General features: G+C 50.1%; 2 protein-coding genes across 3 annotated transcripts; both read right to left on the reverse strand.

Annotated features, from left to right (window-relative positions):
* Positions 1 to 671: 671 nt before the first annotated feature.
* Positions 672 to 5,854, reverse strand: ITGB1BP2 (integrin subunit beta 1 binding protein 2). Its single transcript, XM_051968659.1, has 12 exons — positions 5,268 to 5,854; positions 4,997 to 5,046; positions 4,828 to 4,884; positions 4,608 to 4,738; positions 3,658 to 3,761; positions 2,392 to 2,450; positions 2,208 to 2,278; positions 2,012 to 2,111; positions 1,657 to 1,770; positions 1,484 to 1,546; positions 992 to 1,233; positions 672 to 796 (listed from the first exon to the last, which is right to left on the reverse strand). Exons 1-11 carry the CDS (start codon positions 5,329 to 5,331, stop codon positions 1,003 to 1,005), a joined length of 1,044 nt encoding a protein of 347 aa, XP_051824619.1. The 5' UTR covers positions 5,332 to 5,854; the 3' UTR covers positions 672 to 796; positions 992 to 1,002.
* An 85-nt stretch (positions 5,855 to 5,939) lies between these two features.
* On the reverse strand, positions 5,940 to 18,451 carry NONO (non-POU domain containing octamer binding). 2 transcript variants are annotated; one of them, XM_051968658.1, is made up of 11 exons: positions 18,334 to 18,451; positions 13,781 to 13,976; positions 12,171 to 12,364; positions 11,626 to 11,927; positions 10,476 to 10,571; positions 10,017 to 10,213; positions 9,578 to 9,662; positions 9,174 to 9,276; positions 8,432 to 8,471; positions 7,816 to 7,925; positions 5,940 to 6,888 (listed from the first exon to the last, which is right to left on the reverse strand). In XM_051968658.1, the coding sequence occupies exons 2-11, from the start codon at positions 13,965 to 13,967 to the stop codon at positions 6,754 to 6,756; spliced, it is 1,449 nt and encodes a 482-aa protein (XP_051824618.1). In that variant the 5' UTR covers positions 13,968 to 13,976; positions 18,334 to 18,451; the 3' UTR covers positions 5,940 to 6,753. The 2 variants fall into 2 exon arrangements, with proteins under 2 accessions (XP_051824618.1, XP_051824616.1); XM_051968656.1 differs by lacking the exon at positions 18,334 to 18,451 and adding an exon at positions 14,060 to 14,103.
* Positions 18,452 to 20,368: the final 1,917 nt, after the last annotated feature.

A 20,368-nucleotide genomic window follows, 5' to 3' on the forward strand; every position in this document is an offset into this window, starting at 1 on the left:
CTGCAAAGGCTGCAGGATGAGGCCCTTCCGGCACTGGGTCCAAAGCCCAGTCCCAGCTGCTCTCGCCACCCGAGCCCTTACAGGAACATTTGGTCCTCTCTCCATCGTGGTTTCTCTGGAGTTCCCATGCTTCAAGGAGAAAATACGGCCCGAGGAGAGCTCAGAATAACCAGAAGTCCTGGATCGAGACTCCCAGTTCATTACTCCAAACCACCAAGCACCCAATAAGAGTCAGGCAACTGTGCTAAGCTAAATCCCTGAAGCTCTTCAAGGAGTTTCCTTGAGTTCTAGAGTTCTAGAGAAGTAAACGTGTTTGCTGGAGATGGAATCTTGTCCCAAATACTTGGTTCCAGAGGCAGATCAAAACTGTTCCACCATTTCTGCCCTCTGTTCCAGGACTGCAGAAGCAGGAGAGGCCTGGATACAGAGCCCCAAATCCTCATCTGGCATTAAGTTCTCTCTCCACTCAAACTGTAGCAGCCATTTACAGCTACCCATGTTAGCCCACCTCCTTTCTGGAAAGTATACACTACTGTTTTGTCTTTTGACAGGGCCCTGTCTCCTGTTTCTTTTATATTTCTGATTTCCCCCTCCCCACCCAGGCCAACAGAGGTTTGGGCACATGGCCTGTATGAAATAAATTCAAGATTTATGTCAAAGACCGCGGGATATCTGTGTGGCTTGGTTTGGTTTTATTTGGTGGCGGGGAGTTGTTTTTCGTTGGGAATGTGAAGAGGCGGGGAAGACTAAGACCAGGTACTGAGAAGGAAACAAGCCTCCAGATGTTGTTCTTGAACTGAGGAGAGAGCAAGAGGATGATGCTGTGTGATTGGAGGACCACAAAATGTGTCTGAGCAGGAGGACCAGCAGGGGAAGGATCCTTCTTATGTTTTCTTTGCCAGCCCCCAGCCCGGTTCCCAAGAACAGCATGCAAATGACCATACCCCGACTCTAAAATCCTGGAAGATCCTCAAAGATTCTGTGAAAATACCTAGCTAGGGGTCACTCTCCCTCAACCTCTTCCTCCTCTTCCTCTGTCCAGCTCAAATCATCATCTGAATCCTCCGGCTCCTCTCCGATCATCCCAGACCCAACGTCCTCCCCAACCTTCCCAACGGGCATCCCCGTTCCTGGCTGCTCCAAGTGGGCCCAAGGCCCTGGGTCAGCCTTGGTCAGGGAGATCTCAGCCCGAGATGGCATGAGGGAGACAGCGCTTTGTTCCACGATTATGACCTGGGGAAGAGACAGAGAAAGAAGAACTCAGGAGAAGATGACACAGAGAGGTGAGGAAAAAGAAAGGGTCAAGGGACAAGAAGTTACACCCAAGTCAAGAGAAAGGGATGAACTGGGAGAAAGGAAGACAGAGGCGAGAGGAGCTCCTTGACCTTGCCACTCAAAGCCTGAAGACCTGCCTCAATCACAGGTATCTGCCAACGTGACCTTTCCATACCACTCCTCCACCCTCTCCCCCACCCACACTCACCCCACACAGCTCCATTTGTTCCTGGAAAACCCGGTTGCCCTCAAAAGCTATGTGGATGTGAAGCTGAAAGGGAATGGAAACGTTAGACTGAAAAGGCAGGAGAGGGAGACAGGCCTCCCCGGGTGCAAGAGCCAATCCGTGGCCAACCCAAACATATCAGTTTGCTCACGCACCTTGGTCCGACTGGCCTTGACCCAGCTGAGCGCAGGCAGCGGTCGCTGGCCATACACGGTCACCACCACTACAGAGGCCGTCTGGTGCCAGTCACGGCGGCAGGAGACACGTTGCTGAGGGCAACACAAGAGCCCGATGAGACCTCCGAACCCACTTGGTCAACCAGTAGGTTCTGATGCTTGGAGCACCGGGTAGAATCCCAAGGAAATGTATCTGCCTCCTATCGCAAAGCATCTGGACCACCAAGGAGTAGCATGTCACCATGACAGTGCAAGGAATAGGCAAGGAAGACCTCACTAGGCTAGATTCTGACCCAGAGGTCAGGCAAGATGGAAGCCCCAGGGCCAGACTCACCTGTGTCTGCCATAGGTGTCTACCTAGGCTGCATCCTGGTTGTGCCAAGAACGTGCTAAAATCCACAGTTGTTATGCCACAGCAGCTCCAAGACTTCATCCTGCAGCGGAAAGGCCATCAAGCCCTTCTCATACCTCAACTTCCCCATCTCTTTTCTTGTAAACAAATACGGTTCCATGCTACCTCCTTTCCTTACCCCTCATGGAATCGAGGCCCTCCAGGATGGAAACTGCAGGGGCTGGCATCACTCTCTGGGCCTTGGAACACCTGGGGGGGGGGGGGGAGAAGGAGGCAGAAAGGCAGGGAGGGAATAAAGGGACACATAAGAGCACCTCACGTGATCCCCAACCACTCCCCAGATCTCACTAGGTTTTACTTACAGCCCCGCATCCCGGGTTCCGGCAGACAGAGCCAGGCTGGACCACAGAGTCACCAAGTCCTAAGCAGAGGAGATGGGGGAGGTCAACAAGAATAGTTCTCCCCACCTTGAAATTGCTCCGCATCTTAGGCTGGATGTCCCGGAGACATTTTAAGCTCATCATGTGCATGATGAGAAAGCCTTCTTTCCTTCAAGCCACTCCTGCTCTTCCTAACTTTGCCATGACTGTTGAGGGCCCACCCACCGCCCAGTCATCCTCACTGAGCTCCCATATCCAATCGATTAGCCATCGACATGGCCAATTACAACAGCCTAGTCCAGCCTGTTCTATCTTCGCATCTGTCTCTTCCTCCCTGCTAAGGCTGCGCCGCCCCAGTGGGAGCCCTCATCACCCTAGGCCTGGCCTATTGCAGCAGCCTGCTCTGGAGGGAGGGTCTGCCTGCTCCAAGCTCTCCTTCCGCCAGGCCATCCTCCACTCAGCCAGTTAGATGCTTTCCCTAGAACACAAGTCAGACCCATCCCTCCCTGCTCACAAAGTCCACCCCCATTGAATAACTTCCTTTGGCTCCTTAATACCAACCTCCAGGATCAAAAGGAAAATCTCCTAGCTTTTCATGCCCTTCATTACCTAGCCATCTCCCACCTTTCAAGTCAATCCACAACATATTACAAGTCTTTGATCCAGGGACAGCACCCCCTTGCCATCCCTCCATTTAGGGCCTGTGCATTTCTCTATTGTTTTCAGTTCCAAATTACCTCCCCACCACACCCAATGAGAAGGAAAAAATACCTCCCCCAACCCCCTTACAAATAGAAACAAATCCCCGTTATTAGCCAGGTACACAGGAAAAAGAAAATCTCCTTCAGTTGGCATGGCGTCCATCGGCTTTTTCTGAAAGAGCATTTTCCTTATGAGGCTTGTGCAATTATGGCTGCTTCGACCGGGCGCTTTCACTGGTCCTCTCCCATGCTCCTCATCTCCTGGCTCCTTTCAGGTCTTGGCTGAAAGGCCGCCTTCTCCCAGAAGCCTTTCCCCGGATGCTCTCAGCTAGTCCCTTCCCTGAGCTTCTCCTCCCTCTGGCCTACTTCTCTCGTATATGTCCCTATGTCCGTGTGTACCCATGGCACCATTGGCACGTTAACTCGCCCACTAGACTGAGAGCTCCTGGAGGACGGGGCTCGGCCGGCCTTCCTTTTTGTAAGGGCAGCACTTAGCATGGGGCCTGACCCACGGTAGACATTTAACAAACACTAGAGACTTGTTGACCTGCTCCAGGCTCGGGGGCCTCTGATGCAAGCTCCTTCTGTTCCAGGGCACTCTCCAGGGCATGAGATACGCTGAGTGGCAGGAGGCACAGGTTCAGCTCTTCCCTGTGGAGCACAGCAAATTCAGCTCCTGAGGCCCAAAGCAGGATCCCACATCCAACAGCCCCCAAACGCCAGGAGCGATGATTCTGTACCCGGCAAGCTCATCCTCACCCAGCATTTAACAAAGCACGGGCCTACTCAGTTAATTCAAGTGTTCTTATCCACATTTTTACAGGGAGGAGACCGCAGCTCACAGAAGTTAAAGGACTAGTCCACAGTGAGAGGACTGCTACCTGAACCTGAATCTTCTTTTACTCCAACAATGAGTCAGTAATTTCTCTGTGGCTGTTTCCTTAGCTGTAAAATGGGGACAAGAATAGCACCTACCTCAAGTTTGCTGTGAGGAACACCAAGTGCTTTGCCACCTTTAAAGTGGAATATAAATGCTACTAGGAAGGGACATCACTGCCCCTCCTTGCTAGACAGACACCCACTGGCAGATCTCTTGCAGGGCCTCCTGGAGCCATCAATTCAGCTGCTCAGCTTTATCCCACCTTTTAGAAAGCCAGCATCCAGACCCACCTCCCTATCTCCAAGGCCCCACCCTCAACTCTAGATTATGGTCACATCTTCTCCCTTCCTTCCCACCTTCCCCCCTTTACCAAATCCCAGCCTCACTCATCTCATTTCCTCAGTAGTATCCCATCAAATGAGACAAAAAACGTGTATGATCCCAGCTCCAGCTCCGATGCCTTCTGTGCCAGATGCCCAAGATCAAGCCCCCAAGCCCAAGACCACTACCCACATCCCGCTATCTAGCCTCTGGAACTTATGTAGGAGGACAAAAAAATAGAACAACTTCTCCCCACTGCCCACCCCGACGCCATCTTTCCTCATTCCCTCCCTCACTTAGGCCTTTCCCGACGAAGTGTCTCTGCTGACTTCGGAATGGCGTCGGAATGCTTGGGCCCCTTGAGGGCACTCCTAGTACTAGAGCTCTCCGGAGGCTTCTCGGCACAGTGTGGTCCCAGAGTACAGCCCTAGTAGCAATGGAGTAACGAGTGTCAGGGACAGATTACGGTCTAAGGACCGAATGGGGCACTCACACCGGGGAGAGGACAGAGATTACCTGGATGCTTAAGAACTCTGAGAAATCTGTTGTTCGTTTAGGGCAGCAGGACCAACCCTAAGAAGAAAGGCTAACTTCAACCAGTTCTGTTCAGGTTCCACACTCTTCCCCAGCCCTCCCCCGCCCCGCCCCAATCATGCCCTAAGCGATCCTCAGCCCACCGGCTCACCTTAAGGGCATCATGGAATATGGGCACCCCAGGGTGATGGCGACAGCCATCTGTAGAGCAGACAAGATCGAGTATGAGCAGTTAAGGTGCCATCTAGCCACCATCCCTACACCCTCCACTGGAAGCAACTGCATGCTCAGACCCCTGTTTTCAGACCTATGTATGGGTGGAGCTGGAAAGGCAGAGGCCTACAGTTCTAGGCCCACACCACTCCCTTCAGTGCAGCAAGATCACTACCTCCCTCCCTAAAAGCACCCAAGCCCCGACTCACCTGGGAGGTTGGCATCTGGGTCGAAGTGCTGCCCACAGCCTTTATTAAAGCAGAGCATGGACATGGCAACGGGGGTGGTGGTGGCCGAATAGTCTTTTCCAGGGTCTGGCAGCCTAACCCGGGAGCAGCTCTTACTAAAATGGGAGGTATGGCCACCCAGAAGGCCCAATGGCTATCTTTAGCTCGCAGTGAGGCACCTCCTAACTTGGGCAAGGATCTGCAGGTGGCCTTGTCACTCAATGGAGGCAGCAGAGGGACTGTGAGGGGGAGGGCTTAAGTCCAGGAAAAGAGGCTCCTGGGAGAGTTGGATGTAGGCCAGCTTAACTCCACCCCCAAGACCTCAAACTTTTGAGGCAGACGTTGGGGGGGCAGCACCAGGCCTTCCAAATGCCTCTGACTAGGGCATCTTCTCTTCCACCGAGGATTCAGATCACAGGGTTCCAATGGGTACCCCTCAGGCAAAGGCCAGATGCTTACCTGTGGGTTACTGGGGGGAGGGTTTGGCGGAAGGGAGGGGACTGGTTTTCAGGGTTGGAGCAAACTTAAGGCGGAAACGGCGAGGTATACTCCCTTCCCAGTATATCTGTCACTCATTGTGCCCACACCTCCGTGCTCATGCTCCCCCCTCCCAAATACTTGTCCCCCAAAAAGAGACAACACAGAAGATGGAAAAAGGCTTAAATTCAGTTTTTAATGATGCTGCTGCTGCATTCCTATCTCATTTCTCAAATCAAATGCAGACTGTGAGGGCCAAACATCAGCTACCCCAGTGAAAGTTGTACAGCACAGCCCCAGGAAGACAGGCAAGCCTTAAGAACTATAGGCATGGATAAGAGAGCACCAGCACCCAGCAGCCCCTGGCCCTGCCTCCAAGCTCGCGAGCGGACCGACACAGAGAGTGTTAACAGTGACACGCCAGCACCCCCCAGAGGGAGGTGAAGCTTCTCCATTCTGGGCTGCCTCCCGCCATCCAAGAAATAGAAGTTAAAAAACTAAAACCAAAACAAAACGGATAATGGAAACCTAAAAGCAGATAACAAAACCTTCTCGGGATGTAAAAAGGAACACTGGGGTGGGAAGAGGGAAGAGGCCCTTCTATTGGTATTGTTGCCTGAATTTCATGGACACACCTGAGGGCCTAACCAAAAAGGAAACGGGGTTAAGGATCGTGTCTAAGTTACTGAGGGACCAGTGAGGGGAGAAAGGTGGAATGGTCAAGGGAACCAGGGATAGAGCCGGGTCTGCTTGTGCCGTGGCCTCCCCCATCCCCTTCTTAGCCTTCACATTGAAGTTTTAGGAATGAGCCACATAGAACTGCTTCGCTAATGCCCCTCCCTAACCCCTCTCTGCCCTCAGCAAATTTCCTACCTAGAATAGTTCAAGTGGGAGGCCTAACTAGCAGGAGGAGCGGAGCCCCAAAACCCCTCTAAGGTAGAATCCTGGCTAGTCCAAAAAGGGTCCGGGGAAACTCGACACTGTGACTCTATTAGTATCTGCGACGTTTGTTTGGGCCAAAGTCCCCTCCAGGAGTTCCTCGGTTGAATGCGGGAGGGTTTCCACCCATTGCCCCAAGTCCTTCCATTGTACCACCCTGGCCAAAGCGGTCACTGGGTGGTGGGGTCTTCAATGCCAAAGGAGAAAGGGAGAGAGGTGTTAAAGCACATCCCCTAACCCCGAGCTCCCCATTACCCAAAGTCCCTCTCCCCTGAAAGGCCAGTAAGGGCCAGCTGCACACCAGGTCTCTACTCTACCAAGAAGAGAGCCGAACCAGAGACGGGGACTCTCGGCTTTAGGGTGACTGAGGCTGACGATACCAGCGTCAAGAGCTGCTGCAATCACCTCTCTGATCACTCACCCCGATTTCTCAGTGCTGACAAGAATCCAGACACTGGGCAATTTTCTTAACTCCACAATCGGAGCAGTCTGGAGCAATCCCTTCGATTTGTGTTTGCTGGATTGACATTCGGTATTCCTCTGGCCTAGATGGCTGAACTGGACCAACGGGGGCCGGTCCTTATGGACTCGGCCTACCGGATACTGACCTAGCTGGCCCCCAAGGGAAGCATGCTTCCAGATCACACAGAGCCAAAGTCTTTGAGCTCATGACACCAACCTCTGCCTATATATCCCTTTTCCTCGTCTTCCTCAAATAGAAGCAGACCTATCCCATCCCCCACAGGAAACAGCAGAACAATCGGTTCCTAGAACAGCCAAACCTCAGCTCCTCGAGCACCAGCTCGTAGAGCCTATCTGAACACTGTCTCATAGGGAATGAAGCCAAAGTGGAGTCCAAAGTGCCAACTCTGGCGCTTTACCACCCTATGAAATCTGGGGCGAATCATTTCTTTAACCTCCTGGACTCTGTTTCCTCCTTCTTAAAAGGAGGAAGTTGGACTAGCTGCCCTAGGAGGTCCCTTTCCAGTTCTAGTTCTAGGGCCCTACCGAATGCTGGAATAGGGGGCCTATGAAAGAACACCCCACAGAAAACAAGCATCGCCTCCCCCTTTGGGCCAAGGTACCCCTAAGGCCAGCCCTGCAAATATATTACCATTCCCATGGTTCCATCTGGCATCATTGGACCAGGCCCTGGAGCACTTGGGGCACCAGCTGGTACATTAGCACCTCCCAAGGATCCTCTGTTGTTTATGCCCATAGCACCTAAAAACAGTAATGTAAGGAGCTGGGGGGGACTAAGGACAAGGACATCACCACAATTATAAACACATTCATATTCCACGCACTCCCCAAGCTAGATGTGATCCGAAAGGAAGCTTGTACTAGCCTCAGAGGCTAGACAAAGGGTCGATGCTGTGGCCTCTCACGCCCTCCTCTGGTTACCCAGAGCCAAGTCAAACATGGGGAGAGCATGGGATAGGAAGGAGAGCAGAAGCGACCTTCGTTGCCCACAGCCAACTCTCAAGCCAGGTGGCTGGCACGACAGAATGCCATACAGGTAGCGAGCACCTTGGCCCATAGCTAATCACAGCCACCGAGTGCTTTTGCATCATGCCAGTTGTTTTTGAAAGATGTTTTTCTTGTAGTCCTAGGCCCAGGGGAGTCTCGAGCCCAACACTAAACCCCAGCCAATAATGCTACCTGAATAGAGCAGCCACTGGAATCTGGGAGAGGTGAGAGGGAAGGGGGAACTGCTGGAGCTTCCTTACCTCCTATACCCATCTGGCCCATCCGCATCTCCTGCTCTCTCTAAAACAAACAAAATGGCACAAAAGTTCACCACGGCCTGCTCACCAAAACCTCCACCTGTTTCTGTTCTAAGGACCACCTGCTCTGAGTTGTCCTCACCCCCCCCCACTACACCCCACCCCAAATCCCTGGGAAACAGTTCTAAGGGAGATAATCAAATCAAGAGGCCTGCCAGAAAAGGCCGCCCCAGCGTACTGCGCTGAGGCCAAGGGGAGGGAGCTGCCAAGACACGAGCTAAGGGCTCTCCCGTTAGAGAGGGACTCAGGCTCTGTCTATTGCTGTCACCCAGGATCCCAGACCAAAAACCTGTCAAAAATAATTTGAGGGCATGAACAAAGGGCATCGGTGGCGCCACAGAACTTAGATCCTAACCTAGAACCACAGGGGAAGACAGTGGCCCCGATTTTCACACCGAGCTCAAGACTAGGCTTCATCTACACTGTTTTTTCCTGTTTGGGGAGTGTGTCAGGTCTGACACTACCAATACTCTGCAGCAGGCTGTATCCCTGCTCCATGTGCTCTCTGTAAGCTCTCTAAACCCAAGCCTGACTCTTAGTGCTATTTCTCTTCCAAAAGGTTCTTTTAGTGAGCAAGGGGCAGACCCTGGTGCCCTTCGGTATCCCAGGCACCGGTTCCTAGTTGGTTTGTTATGCCATGAACGGGCAGCCCCTCAGGGGTGCCTGTGTCTAAGGCACTCCGTACCGCATCAGGGAAGTTTCCTTTGAAGCCCTCCTGCTGCCGTCGCATCATTTCTTCCTGCTGCCGTCGCATCTCCTCCTCACGCCGCCTGCGTTCCTCCTCCTGCCTACAGGGAACAGAGAGTCAGCCATCAAGATGCCTAGGACCCACCAGAACGAGGCAAGCTAGTCTATGTGGAATCCTACGAACCACACCAGGCCTTCTCTTCTGCCCTATTTCATCCTGGGAAGGTCCCTCTCCTGTCCTTCCAGTGCCTGTGAGGCCAGCACTTTAACAGCTTCCCTGCCCCATAGCGTGGCCAGAAAAGGGGCCTAGGAACAGCCCAGTCTCAAGCAACCTGATGAGGAGTCAATTAGGTTTTACCTAAAAGGATTTGGAAAGAGAGGGAGATGGGACTGAGAAAGTACCTTAGCTCCATTTGCTTGCGTTTCTGCACCTCCTGGTTATGCAGCTCCTCCATCCTTCGAAGCTCTTCCTGGCGCCTCATCAAATCTAGAGGAGCATACATCAGGCAAATGATACCCAGGGCATTTTTCATGACAATATTCCCATAAACCCAGCCACACGCCCTCCCACGTCATAGGCTCACAGATTCAAGGCTGGAAGATGCCACCTCAGAAACCATCCATGTTTAATCCTAATGAGGGAAGGCGACTCTATCTATAGCTAGGCCACAGCACAGGCAGGACTAGAATCCAGGCCTTCCTGACTCCCTACACTGTGCTGTCTGCTATGCCTGAGGACCTCCTCCAATATTATTCCACGAGTCGGAAAAGAGCAGCCCTCCAAGATGAGGCTTTGAGTCTGCGCTCAGAAAGAGGGAAATTACTTTCAGGCCCCACTCACCCTGTCTCATCAACATGACCTGGTGCTCATGGCGAGCAGCCTCCATCTCCATCTCCAGTTTCTCTCTGGCTTCCTTGATATTTCGGTCTACTTGGTCCTGCTGCTGTTTCTCCATCTCAATCAGTGCTTTCCAGCGCATGGCATACTCATATTCGAAGGAGCCAGGCTGGGCAAATCGAGGTGGCTGCTCTCGCTCCCTGGTAACAGAAAGACCTGGGATCATCCTTTACCCTAGCATTCACACCCAACAAGGAAAACGACAATCTCTCAGAGGGGCAGAAAGAATACCGTATACTGATCACAACGGCTAGAAAGCCCCTAAAACCCATTCTGGCTCAAAGTACTCCAAATCAGAAACCTGGCCTTCCTGTCTCTCTCTCACGCACACACAGACTAAAGGCATTCATTCTTCCCCCTTCTTTCTTAGAAATAAATAGGCTTAGTTTCCAGGTAACATACTTGTGGAATTGTTGGTTCTTGATGACCAACTTCTCTGGGAGCCCTTCTTCATCATCTAGCTGGTCCATCGGCTCCACGGTCACTGGCCGAGGAAATCTGGGAGACAGGAAAATGTCTTCGAGTCAGTTGAGAAGGAAGCATTTAGCGTTAACAAAGCAAATTAACTAGAGCAGGGGCTCAGGAAAGCAACCAAAGAGAGAATTGGAGAGGCTTTCATACCTAGTCCCAGGAAGCCCAACTCCCTCATGAAAGCACTCCAGAGGAACTGGAGCTGACATTCACAGAAGGATCAGCCAGCAATTAACTGACACAGTGTAGCTACAAAGGAGTCATTTATAATAGGCAGAGAGAATGGCCAGCTACAGTCCAAAATAAGTATTGCAAGAATGCTGCAAAGCACCTTGGGACCCCCCAGATACAGAAAATACTTCCATAGCCAAACCCAAAGAGAAGTGACAAAATACTCAAGCCCATTCTTCAAAGCAAGTACTGGCTCAAATGTTCAGATGGTACATGCCATGTTTTCTATAAGCCAAGGGGTTAACAACGCACAGTCTTCACCAATGTTAAGCTGGCATTGCAATACCATCAACTGTACTTGGAGAAAATGGCTTGGGTGTGTAATGTTCAAGGAGCAGACTATTTGTTATTCTCTTGCTTTCATAGACAGAGAGAGGATCAAAAAAAAAAAAAAAAAAAAAAAAGACCAAGATCAAGGCAGCTAGGGGGCGCAGTGGATAGAGCACCAGCCCTGAAGTCAGGAGGACCTGAGTTCAAATCTGGTTTCAGACAAGTGTCTGACAAGTTCCTAGCTGTGGGATCCTGGGCAAGTCCTAACCCCTAATGCATCAACCAAAAAATAAAAAGACTAAGCTCAAGAGAGGCCAAGTTCTGCAGCTTCCAATGAGGAATACCATATCGGTACAGCTTCTTGGGCAGCTCAGTCCAGCTGCTCCAAGTAGAACTGGCCCCTCCAGCTTAATCTCTGCAGGCCTAGGGGAAGAAGGCTTAGAAAACGAAGAATCTGGCTTTTCCAGGCTCATCCTCTAGACTCACGCCAAAGAGGGAAAGTCAACTTTTAAGAGACACAACAAGAACATGTGAAGCCTCATGCACAGGGACCACTCTCCTAAATCTTTCCTCCACTTACGTGGTCAGAAGGAAGGACCCTTCACTGCATCTGTCCAGAGCTTTCCGGGCAGCTGGCTTCCCTGAGAATTCCACAATGCCTTTCCCTGAAGGCCTCCCTCGATCATCCACAATCACTACAGCCCTCTCCACCTGGCCAAAGACAGAGAAAGCCTCCTCCAACAGTTCATTGGACACGAACTGAGGCAGGTTCCGAACCGTCAGGGATGCGCTATGGCAGGCAAAGCGCACTCGCAATTGCTTTCCACGTAAGGGCATGTTGTCCAGCTCCACTTTAGCAATCTCAGCTAGAGTGCGGGTTTCCTAGATGGAGGGAGAAAGCACATTCACAGCCTGATACACAGACCAACACAGAAATAAACAGATCAAGAACCCAAATTTTCCACAGCCCAGGAACTGGCAACCAAGGGCAAGAAAGGCCACCAGGGCTTTATGAGGCCTTTCTGATCCCAGCAACCCCTTCCTTCTGCCTGTGAAATCCCATCCCTGGTCCCGATCTCTCCCTCCCCAGCCCCCTGTCAGCTCAGTTCTTTTAGAGCCTCTCACCAGGCGGATGAAGCCAAAGCCTTTGTCCTTGTGAATGAACACCTCGCCTGCCTTGCCGTATTTCTCAAACAGCTTCCTCATCTCCTCCTCAGTGATGTCAGGAGGGAGATTTCCCACAAAGAGGCGGCTACGCTGGGTGAAGGTCTTCTCCCCTGGCTTCCTAAAATTCTTTAGATCAATAGTCAGGCCTTCATCTGCAGAGGAATGAGATACACAGATGGTTTCTAAATTAGAGAATAAAATCCACCGAGTTCTGACCAAAACCCCAAAACAAAACATCGTGAGAACAGGGACAAGCCAGTGCCAAAGATAACTGTTTTCTTTCCCAAGCAAACCCCCAACTGCTTTCAGTACTTTGTACCTAAATTAAAAAATGGGAGGCCAGGTCACTTTTCATCAGATTCGCCTTGCTGACAAAGAAGGGGTTAAGAAGAAAACATGAGCCCGATCCCCAACACAAGACCATATATAAAACAGGAATTTTTAAAATTTGTTATTGTTGAAGGCAAAGGCCCCCTCTCACAGGTTAAGTCCTCAGAAGTTACTCTCCTTTTAGCAGCAGAGAGTATCTCAGACTCTGAGGGGATGGGCTCAATCACAAAGCCAACTCAAAGCGGGCCAGAACACAAGCACACTGTGATAGTAGCCCAGACCTAATCTTAAAGGTTAAGAGGGGCTTTTCCTTCTGCATGAAATTACTGTTTTTGTAATTCCACCACACCGTAAAGATATTCCTCAATTAAGGCATCTGAGAAGCAGAATGAAAATCAAAAGAAACTTCTGCATCTCTTCCTGATAACCGGCCAGGGTACCAAGCGAAATGGACCTTCCCTCTCCCTGACAGGCACCGAGCAGAGGCTTCTCATTCAAATGTGGCCTGGACTCCATGGCCTTTCACCTGGAAACCCTGAATTTGCCCACATTCTCATGGAGAGTCATGCTTCTCCAGGGCTTACAGAGAGGTGGCACTGACAGGAGCCTGGCACCCAAGTAACAAATTTTAGAGTGGAGCTTCTCTACCTTTTCTGGGACAAGGACTCCCCCTTTTGGCAGATTGGTGAAGTCTATGGACTTCTCCAAATAATGTTTAAGGCAGAAAATACTTCAAATTACAAAGGAAACCAGTAATCCTGAAATACAGTTGTCAGGATATCTCGGAAACAAGCTCAGGCACCCCAGGTTAGGAACCTCTGCCCTAGCTATAAAATCCAACAAAGAAAACAGAGCCCACATGAGCCCAGAAACCCACAACAGGAACCAGTCAAGAAAATCAGGTCTAGGGTCCCCAGTCCAGGCAAGAAAAGGGCTAGCAAAGGCTGTACCACACCTACACACCACAGCAGCATTATGCCCTTTAGGTGGTGTTCTAAGGCACCTCTAAGAAGTGGGCACTACAGGACACCGACCGGAGTTACCCTAGAACACATTCATTTTTGTAGCTAAGGAGCCAGCCTGCCATCCCAAGAAGAAGCTGTTTGGGAAGAGATGAGAAAAGAAATGTGAAGATACCCAACAGGAGGTAGAAAGGCTCGTCCTCCAAGTACCCAGCTAAATCAAGACATTACTGCCAAGAGAGGAATCTATTCCCACCCAAGTGCTAGAACACTCACTCTGGCTGTTGGCCTGCTGCCCATTTGCAGGTATTGGTGGTGGCTGCTGCTGCTGCTGCTGCGGCTGCGGCTGTGACTGCTGCTGCTGCTGCTGCTGCTGCTGGTGCTGATGCTGGTGTTGGTGCTGGTGCTGCTTCCTTGGAGTATGATTCTGTTTATCCAGGTTAAAACCTTTGTTGCTCTGCATTTTTGCACCCTACAAAATAAAATAGAACAGGTTGGTGTATCCTTATACACATTTGTTAAGGCAGTCAGTCATCACCTCGATATCTTTCTCACCTTAGAAAAATGAAAGCCTCTGCTAGAACCAAGTAACAGATTCCTCCTTGGAGACATGGAATGGAAAGTATGAAGGAAACAAGCATTAAATAAGCACCTACTATGTGTGTGCACGACTCTTTTGCTAAGAAAGCATATGACAAAGATCTCACAACAGCCTTAGGAGGTAGGTGGTATTATTGTCCCCATTTTATAGGATCCTGAGGAAATGGGAACACACAGCTAGTATTCACGGCTGGGCTGAATTTGAACTCGGGCCTTTAAAGCTCCAAAGCTCCATCCACTATACCACCTAGGTGTTTCTTAATGCAATCCTAGACCAACAAGTTCTATGTGACATAAAGGATTAAACTACATACAAAAGAGCATCAGATGAGCAGAACCTGTAACAAAGGAAAAATGACAATGGGGACTCTACTTCTGAGCCAATCCAGCTACTTTTCAAGTTCAAATCTACCCCAGTTAGGGCCTCCAGGGCTTCTCAGCAGGCCCAAGATTACTGATGACCTGGCTCATCCACTGATCTTGGCTTTCAATTCAGTGTCCAGGAATGAGAGCACTAGCTCTTTCAAGTAAAACAACCATTTCTCATCAGCAAACATCAGCTGAGCTGCTTTCTTTCAGCATTAGTTCTGTATGAAACAAAACAGAGGCCAAGTCAACACCATATAGAGGTCCCAAAAGTCATGATTCAGCTGAAGGAGGAGTTTCTTACATCCTACTGAGATTTTCTTTGCAATCTCAGAGACCACTACCATCCCTAGCCAAACCTAAGATTTAACAGTACTGGAAGAGTCCACGACAACTTGGCCAAAAAGTTATTTTAGGAGCGACCGGGTCCCATTAAAAACCAAAACAACACTCACACCCACCCACCAATTTTTAACTCGATGAATACCAATTTAAGTTATATAGCGCTTGGAGGTTCGAAAAGCACTCTGCATGTTTTTGCTCGATCTTCACAGTAGAAACCAAAGTCAAAAATCCAAAATGAATCCTAGGACCATTTATTTCATCACAGTTAAATGAACTGACTGCCCCTGAGATGCCATCGGCTCCCATTTGGGGAGCACTCATGTGCCAGGGATACCAAAACATCAAATCAACAGGTACTGTTACCTAGGAACTCCCAATTGAGCCACAGTCAAGACAAGGGAGGAGGGGGGCAAGGGCAGTCTTTGAGGGAAGGCTCAAGATTAAGGAGACCTGGAAAAGGATTCTTGCAGAAGGTGGGGCCAGAGAAACCAGTAAGTATATGAGGGAAAGAACTCCAGGCACAGCAGGCAACCAGCTAAGAGTGGGAAAATGGAGTGAGGAACAGCAAGGAAGCCAGTGCCAAGGGGTCATAGATGCCCAAAGATCCCAGCTGAAATGCTTCCGCGTGCACAAGCCAGGCCACCTTGGCGGTCAGGGTCTAATTCCCATTTCTTGAAACACCAGTCCTAGCCATTTAAATGCCAAACCGGAAACCGATTGCAGAAAGGCTTGTTCACTGGCTTCCTATGGCAACTCCAACACAGAACAGTCCCTCAAATTCAGAAATTACACAGAATTTACAAGTTTACACCTTGTTATATTTTCTTTTGTAATAACGTACCTAGAAAAATCTTTACTTTATGGCTGATAATATTTGGAATTAATGCAATCACTTAGGGAAATCTTTTCAGAGGCCCTATCTCTAGGCCCCAGCGTCTCCTGCACAAGCTTTTCCAAGAATGCCCTTTCTCAATAGTCCCTCATCCTCTCTCAGCTCAAGGGCAGAGCCACAATACAGGAGATAAGGCAATAGTCAATTTGGACAGAACTCGGGGTTCTCGGTACAGGTTTAAACACTGATTGAGGCCAGATGGTCTCTGTTACTATTGCTTGTTTAAAGCTACAGGCCCCCTCTCTTGAGCACTAACCTTTAGACTAGACTTTTTTTGGCTAGCCCACCCAATTTCTATTCAAAAGCTCTATTCAGACAAGCATGCATCGACTCCCAACTGAAATGGCTTGCTTTGTAATCTCCGTCAACAATAAAGCTAGCATGCCCCCTGGCACCATTCTCAGTACCCCCTGGTTTTTTCCTTACCTCTCTCTGGTCTAGAACACAGGCCCTGGCAGAGGTTTGTGTCACTGGTCCTAGTCTAACATCCCAGAGCTTCCCGGACAATATCCCCATTCAGAAATCCACAATACACATTTGCATGTTAAAGGCAACCCCATGGACTTCCATTCAATATTTACCGTTCAAGGCCTGCACACAGAAATTTCACTTAACGTTCAATTTAAAGGAAGCCATTTCAAGACAACCACAAGCAAATGGCTGGTACATCAAGGAGGAATTTTGAGATGCACGAAGAGCCAGAACTTCATTTCTAAGCGTCTCTCCAAGGATAAGATAAAGAAAGGTATTGTTGGATGGATGAAGCCTGACCAAATTGAACCTGGTGATTGGATTTTTTTTTTTCTTACATACCCAACCTTTAGATGACTGATGGGGGAATGACTATGTCTAGAATCTCTCTCCAGTTGGGGAGGGGGGTGGGTGGAGGACTATAGGCTTAAGGGGCATGTGCGCTTAAGGAATGGAAACAAGGAAGCAGAAATAACCTTGCTTCCTACCCACCTCCCACCTTCTTCCCAGATTCCCTCGGTGGAACAATCTGCATGGGAACAAGTAGCTATTTTAAAGAAGCAACAACAATAACAAAATGCCTGGAGTGTAACAATTATTCTAACAGGTGATTGCACTATCATGGCATTGGGACACCAGTGTGACCCAGAATTTGTAACATTCTCTGGCCTTCAGTTTTAGCAACTATAAAATAAACTGGGTAGATAAGATTAAAACATTTACAAGACATCTTCCACTCCCCCATCAAGGATCCTACCAGCTGCATACAAAATTTTGGCCACTAAGGGAGATCAGCCTTTTCTACCAGGAAAACTTCAAAGAATGGTCTACATTCCTTCTTCTAAAAGTCTATTTTTATACAAATTAAATAGCCATTCCCTCCCTCCCTCCTTCCCCACCTCTAAAACCTAAATATTAAGCCTTTAAAACACAGTGCAAAAAATAAATAAATAAATAAATAAATAAAATAAAAAAATAAAACACAGTGCAAATGATTTTGAGATTCCCAATCCTTCACTTAGCAATAAAAGCTGGCATGTAAGCTTTGGAAAGTGCTTTAGATCGCAAAATCGACTCCATAACATCCTATAAATTTGAACCTATATGCCCCCAAACTTGTAAGATACGAAAGGTTTTATTGGCCCCATTTTCCAGACAGGGGAAGTGAGGCTGTTACATTGAGAGGTGGTATTTGGACCCAATCTTTTCAGAGGATTCGTGTGTCAATGGTCACGAAGCCCCCGAGATTACGTCTAGAATACAGGCAGTCTCACCTAGTGCTCAATGCCAAAGAACAATTTCACAATGGAGAGTGAGTTTTTCTAACCCCGTGGCAGGACTTTTCTGAAAACTGCTAAGCATTAGCGATGGAGGAAGCAGCTGGCAGATTTAAGAAGTCAAGATCCGTTGGTGGAAAGCGTTTTGTAAGCTGGGGGGGGGGGAGGGGGGAGGAGGACCGGTGATCACTTGGGACACAAAAAGGCCCTGAAGGATGAATGTCAACATCTATCCCGGCGGGGTACGGGCCCGATGAGCAGAAGCGCGGGATCCCAAGGGCAAAACGTGGCAGGGCCCCCGGCGGCCTCCCCCCGCCGCCGCCGCCGCCGCGCCCCCGCTCCCGCTGAGCACAAAGAGAGGCCCAGGAGAGCAGGAGGCGACGCCCCGAGCAGCCCCGGCCTGCCCTGGCTCGCTCCGCTCCGAGCGCTTGCAGCAGCACGGGCCCAGGCCGCCCTGCTGCCCGCCAACGAGCGCGCGCGCCGCACACTCGGTACGAGGGCGACCGCGGATGAGGAGAGGTGGGGAGAGAGCACGGGGGAGGGGGAAGAGAGAAGGGGGAGGAGCGCGACGAGGCCGAGACCAGACCGAGGCTGAGGCCGAGGCCGAGGCCGAGACCAGACCGAGGCTGAGGCCGGCGCGAGGGCGAGGGCCTACGCCCGCCCCCCCCCCACCCCCCTTCTGCCTACAGCTCCCCGCCCGCCCGAGCTGGCTCGCTTGCTTCAGCCTCACCACCGAGCCGCCTAACCGTCTCGTGCCGCGCCGCTACCGCCGCCGCCCAACCTAACTCCACTCCGCCCCGCCCCGAAACATTTCTCGCTGTGCCCCACCAGAGACTCCACGTTCCGCCTCACCGGGGCCCGCTCCTAGCACGACTCACCTGATGCAAAGCTGTGTCTCCCCCGAGTAGCGGCAGCGTTCCGCCGCCTCTAGCGCCTCAAGAAAAGAGCGCGAGGCCGCCGGAAACCACTCAACCTAGTTCGGCACCGCCCTGGGCTCTCAGAGTTGACACCTTTACTGGATGGCCGCCCTGTCAATCCGATATCGTACTAGGGGAGGAGCCACTCTTCGCCCGGGGCATCCCGGCAATTGGCTCTTCTGGGCTTGGGCACCGCCCACAGACCTTGCTGCTCAGCAAGTTCGCCTGAGCTGTGCACGGGGGACAAAGAGCAGGCTTGCGAGGCTCATTGCGCCTGCGCGAAGTGAGGCGCGTGAGGCCTTGGACGTTCCCGCCACTAGCTCACTGCGCCTGCGCTCGGGGACCCTGTAACGGTTGGCTCTCTGCTGGTGGAAGCCGCGCGCTCTGGAGACTGTCAATTTTACTTGGGCCTCGAGTTGCAATGCGGCATTTTCACACCTTCTTCTACACGCTAGCCAACCTGAGGCTTCTCACTCCCCGCAGGCTTCAAAGGTGGTGTTGCAAAACAAAAAAAAGTAGTATAGTTCAGTCAAGTGAGGGAACCCAAAGCCCACCGACCCACTGCCCCGCCTAATCTGGCCTGCTGGTGGGCCCTGGTCATCAGAATCAGGCTGGAAAGGAACTAGCCCAGGGTTGCAATGGACAACTGCTGTCCCAGCTGCCCCTTCGGTGTCCTGTGTGCCTCTATTCCCCGTTTGCTCCCCTGCAAAAGAGGCCTCCAACCCAATGATCCTCCCTTAAATCATTGGTCCCTTGGTGATGAAGATCCCTTACATCAAAACCTTGGGCTTGGACCCAACAATCCCTGAGGTCCCTTGGAGCTCTGGAAATCTCATGGAGATGTCAGTTTCAGTCTATACTATTTCTATCCCGGCTATGAAACCCTATTGAAAGCTCTTGTTTGTGTGACCCAAAAGGTACCATAGAGAGCTTGAGGTCCATAAACTGTGCTGACTTCCAGGCTCCACGGCTGGTTCCTTGTAAGGCCTGATAAGGATTATTATTTAAGTGTTTATGTGGAACATCTTAGAGTCGGTTTAGGATCCAGGCCAGCACCAAGCCTAGGTTTAGGAAAACCCGAGTTCAAATTCAACCAAAGACACTTCCTAACCGGATGATCTTGGGAAACCTCGGAATGCCTCAGTTTCCTCATTTGTAAAATGGGGATATGAACTGTAAGAAGTTTGTTGGGAAGATCAAATGAGATATTTGCAATGTACTTAGCAAATAGTAGATGTTTGGGTTTTTTTTTCCCTTTATACAGAAGCTTCCAGAGTTCCTAGCTATAGGGAAGAGTTCACTGAAGACCCATTCAGGGATGAAGGCTAGGTAGCAATTAAGGCAATCTCCTCTTTAGCTTAGCCCCCACAATCTAAGTAAATAGGTAAATCTAGGAGGGGAAGACCCTCAGAATTTCAGGCAGAGTATGCCAATTTATAGCAGTGTTTCATAACTATCTAGAAGCATAATCCATACTGTCTTCTGGGTTACTTTGTTGCTACTGGGCTCCCAAAGCCACTTTAGATTACCCCCACGTGGATAGGCAGAGGATTTTAATATACTAATTTAATAATATGCTGGCATATATAAGGTTTGCGAGTTACATACAATTTCTCGGAACTCTTAGCTACTTGGTATCTAATTTTTATTGCTCAGTGATACATACCTTTGCCCTAGGCCTAGGATGGAGGCAAAAGTAATTAATATACACAAAACTAGCAAAGCTTGTTACCAGGGTGAATTCACATCTCATGCAGCAGAGGGCAGCTGCTGATCTGGGTTGAAATCTACTGGGAAAAGTGAAGACTGAAGCATAATCCATACTGCCTTCTGGGTTACTCTGTTGATACTGGGCTCCCAAATTCATATTAGATTGTATATACCCCCCAAGTGGACTGGCAGAGGATTTTAATATACTCATTTAATATTATACTAGCATATATAAGGTTTGTAAGTTACTGTATATACAATTTCTCCTAACTCTTAACTACTTAGT

Source organism: Antechinus flavipes, chromosome X, assembly GCF_016432865.1.
Source record: "Antechinus flavipes isolate AdamAnt ecotype Samford, QLD, Australia chromosome X, AdamAnt_v2, whole genome shotgun sequence".
NCBI classification, from domain to species: Eukaryota; Metazoa; Chordata; class Mammalia; order Dasyuromorphia; family Dasyuridae; genus Antechinus; species Antechinus flavipes.

What these genes read in the sequence shown, in the direction of transcription:
- NONO (XM_051968658.1), bottom strand. Translation starts at nt 13,967, where the DNA reads ATGCAGAGCAACAAAGGTTTTAACCTGGATAAACAGAATCATACTCCA. An exon ending in GCTTTGGCTTCATCCGCCTG is followed by an intron (nt 11,928 to 12,170) that starts GTGAGAGGCTCT and finishes CCCTCCATCTAG; the next exon opens with GAAACCCGCACTCTAGCTGA. An exon ending in CAGATGGAACCATGGGAATG is followed by an intron (nt 6,889 to 7,815) that starts GTAATATATTTG and finishes TTGGCATTGAAG; the next exon opens with ACCCCACCACCCAGTGACCG.
- ITGB1BP2 (XM_051968659.1), bottom strand. Translation starts at nt 5,331, where the DNA reads ATGTCCATGCTCTGCTTTAATAAAGGCTGTGGGCAGCACTTCGACCCA. An exon ending in GGGCCTCGATTCCATGAGGG is followed by an intron (nt 2,112 to 2,207) that starts GTAAGGAAAGGA and finishes TTTCCGCTGCAG; the next exon opens with GATGAAGTCTTGGAGCTGCT. An exon ending in TCAAGGCCAGTCGGACCAAG is followed by an intron (nt 1,547 to 1,656) that starts GTGCGTGAGCAA and finishes ATTCCCTTTCAG; the next exon opens with CTTCACATCCACATAGCTTT.